The sequence below is a fragment of the Priapulus caudatus genome, unplaced genomic scaffold (genome assembly GCF_000485595.1).
Source record: "Priapulus caudatus unplaced genomic scaffold, Priapulus_caudatus-5.0.1 Scaffold445, whole genome shotgun sequence".
Classification (NCBI taxonomy): Eukaryota; Metazoa; Priapulida; class Priapulimorpha; order Priapulimorphida; family Priapulidae; genus Priapulus; species Priapulus caudatus.
Window position 1 is genome coordinate 160,482 of NW_014577506.1, and position 2,717 is coordinate 163,198.

General features: G+C 44.2%; 1 protein-coding gene across 3 annotated transcripts in view; it reads left to right on the forward strand.

The window, feature by feature from the left end:
• The window catches only part of LOC106810491 (sulfide:quinone oxidoreductase, mitochondrial-like), a 12,917-nt gene that overhangs the window by 2,215 nt on the left and 7,985 nt on the right, over positions 1-2,717 (forward strand). For all 3 annotated transcript variants that reach the window (XM_014813869.1, XM_014813871.1, XM_014813870.1), the window contains one exon: positions 2,299-2,469. In XM_014813869.1, the coding sequence (XP_014669355.1) occupies positions 2,299-2,469 (171 nt within the window). The remainder of the gene's footprint in view (positions 1-2,298; positions 2,470-2,717) is intronic.

The following is a 2,717-nucleotide window of genomic DNA, read 5'->3' on the forward strand; positions in this document are numbered from 1 at the left end:
CTTCTCCCTCCTCCTCCTCCTCCTCCTCCTCCTGCCCCTACTCCTCCTCCATGACCGTCTTCATTCGATCTCCATCTCAGGGGCAGGTACGTTTATGTAAACACAGGGTACATATACTTTGGGTTAGGGTTAGACCCCCCCCCCCTGGTACAAATCCTGCACACGCCCCTGATTATATAGATAGATATCGATGTGCACCTCTCACTTTGTTTGTTGGGTTGCGTCTATGGTTGCATCGTGATTATTGTATCTAGGACCTATAGGTCAGTTGATGCGCTGCAAAATATACGCGCTGGGAACTCACTGCTCAGAAGGTTGAGCACTCGGCTCCGTCAGTCGATGCATGGTAGTCATATTAACTAAAGATTATCATTTGATATTTGTCGTTTAAGGTTGAAGATGAAGCCGTGGATCCGGAAGAAACATTACTCCACTACCTTCGTGACAAGTGTATCCAAGTTAGAACGATTGTGAACAGCTATCAGTCTTTTCCTCGTCACAGGGTGCATAGTGCTCACAAAGCATTAAAATCTAAACACTATACCTACTTTTAACTAGAAGGTGGTTTCTACATTTCAGACGATGTCTACTTGCTCATAGTGCTAGCTGCATAATGTCTACAGTGAACCTGTATATGTTTTTGTTCATTTGTTACGCTCGCAGAAGAGGAATAATTTCGTTCTTTGCAGTAGAGAATAACGTAACTCCTAAGTCAACGTATAATTGGATTCCTTTTCAATCAGCACATGCATGAATCGCCTTAACTGAGATCGGATACAGTGGGCTTGTGTGGTACGAAGGAAGGTTGTGGGACAGGAGGATGTGGCAGCTGCACTGTCATGCTATCCTCGTTTGACCCCTCTGAGCAGAAGATCTGTCACTGGGCGGTGTACACGTGCCTCACCCCTGTCTGCGCGGTGCATGGCATGGCAGTGACCACTGTGGAGGGAGTGGGGAGCAGCAGGACAAGAGTTCACCCTGTGCAGGTATGTTCAACTGTCGCTGAAGGGGTCGTTGTCGTATCAGGTACTACAGATATGTACCCGAGGTACGTATATGTGTATACACAAGTGTACCAGACCTGTATCTTCTCAGCACCCCCTGCTCGCGCAGAAAACGCATCTAAGGGGGTCTAATTTCAAAAAATTTCTCGCAAGTTTGGGTTACGGCTAGACCATCCCCTGGTACAAATCCTGTACACGCCCCTGATATCGTAAGGGGGTCCGGACCCCCTGGACACCCCCCCTGTACACGCCCCTGGATATATCACCGCTAGCTGATCGATAATGGCAGACGGTGAGGAAAACCTGAAACCCACATAAGAAATCACATCCCCAGTGACCATGCAGTAATTAAGGCGGGAGATTATCTATTGCTGTCTGTATTAACACGAAGAGAAAGACAAGAAGCTGGACGTGGTGAAAGGGGTACGGTGCAGGAGAATGCGTTGGCGTAGATCAATAGACGTATGAAGTAGAGGAGGTGGACGAGGGCCGGCGCGGAAGCAAATGTTTTCGTTTTTATGCCTGCAGCGTATATCTAGTTTTAGTCTTTAGTCTTTTGGAGTTGGCGTTTCCTCTCACGTTTAGCTGCCTGTCTATTAATTGAGCAATCGGTGTAACCCCTTGGAGACCAGCAATAGTAATGTGTTTCCGAACAGGTTTTGACGTGCCCGGCTTAGTTTATATTATCAGAAGTAGATAATAGGGAATTATTATTTAAATATTATTATTTATATTATTTATTATTTAAATTTCCCTATTATCTACTTCTGATATTATGAACACGGCTACGAGACTGTTCGCACCCATGCTCGACTTAGAGCAACAAATGGCCCCATCGCCCTCATACAACAGCTAGCACATGATGCGCACCAGCTAGAAAAAATTATAATGTAATATAGTATTAGTGGTGCCTGCAACGTCATTGTAGTCTTGTCCTTGTCCTTGCCCGTTTCCTTAGTCTTTGTCCTTGTAGTCAGTCTAACGTCCACGTAGTGGTGCACTCACGTTCTTGGTAAACTCATAGATATACACAAACACGTGTTTGAATATAAATGATGAGGGGGGAGCACACCTCTCAGTCAACGTGCATAGGAAAGCAGCAGTGGGTTTAAAACGAAGTATTCACGGATGACTTTACACTTATTTTTGGTTACATTTAATAAGCTTTAATAATATATTGCCCGTAAAAATTCTACGGGCAGCTGCATAAGGGAATAATAAATAGTAAAATGATAAACAAAGTTTACTCCGCTTCCTTTTCGTCTCGTTATAACTTGCTCTGTTGTGATTGCAGGAGCATTATTATCAGCCATTATGGACATTAGTCGGTGCTGGCATCGTGAACTACAACAAGTCGGTTCGACCTATGGCGGCCGTTCTCCCGAAGCGTGCGACCTGGGTCAAGGACAAGGTCGTTGAGTTCAACCCGAAAAACAACACTGTGACTACTGAAGGTGGGAAACAGGTACGATGTATTATCTACTTGTGTTAACCCACTAATGCACAGTTTATTAGTAGTAGCCCATTTCCTTGAATTTGTCAATATAGGATGTACTACATGCGAGTAGTATACAATATAACACATATATATAGGCCTATAATATAAAGTAATATACAATATGCAAAATCTATGTGAATTCTCTCTCTCTCTCTCTTTCTCTCTCTCTCTCTCTCTCTCTCTCTCTCTCTCTCTCTCTCTCTCTCACTTTCTCT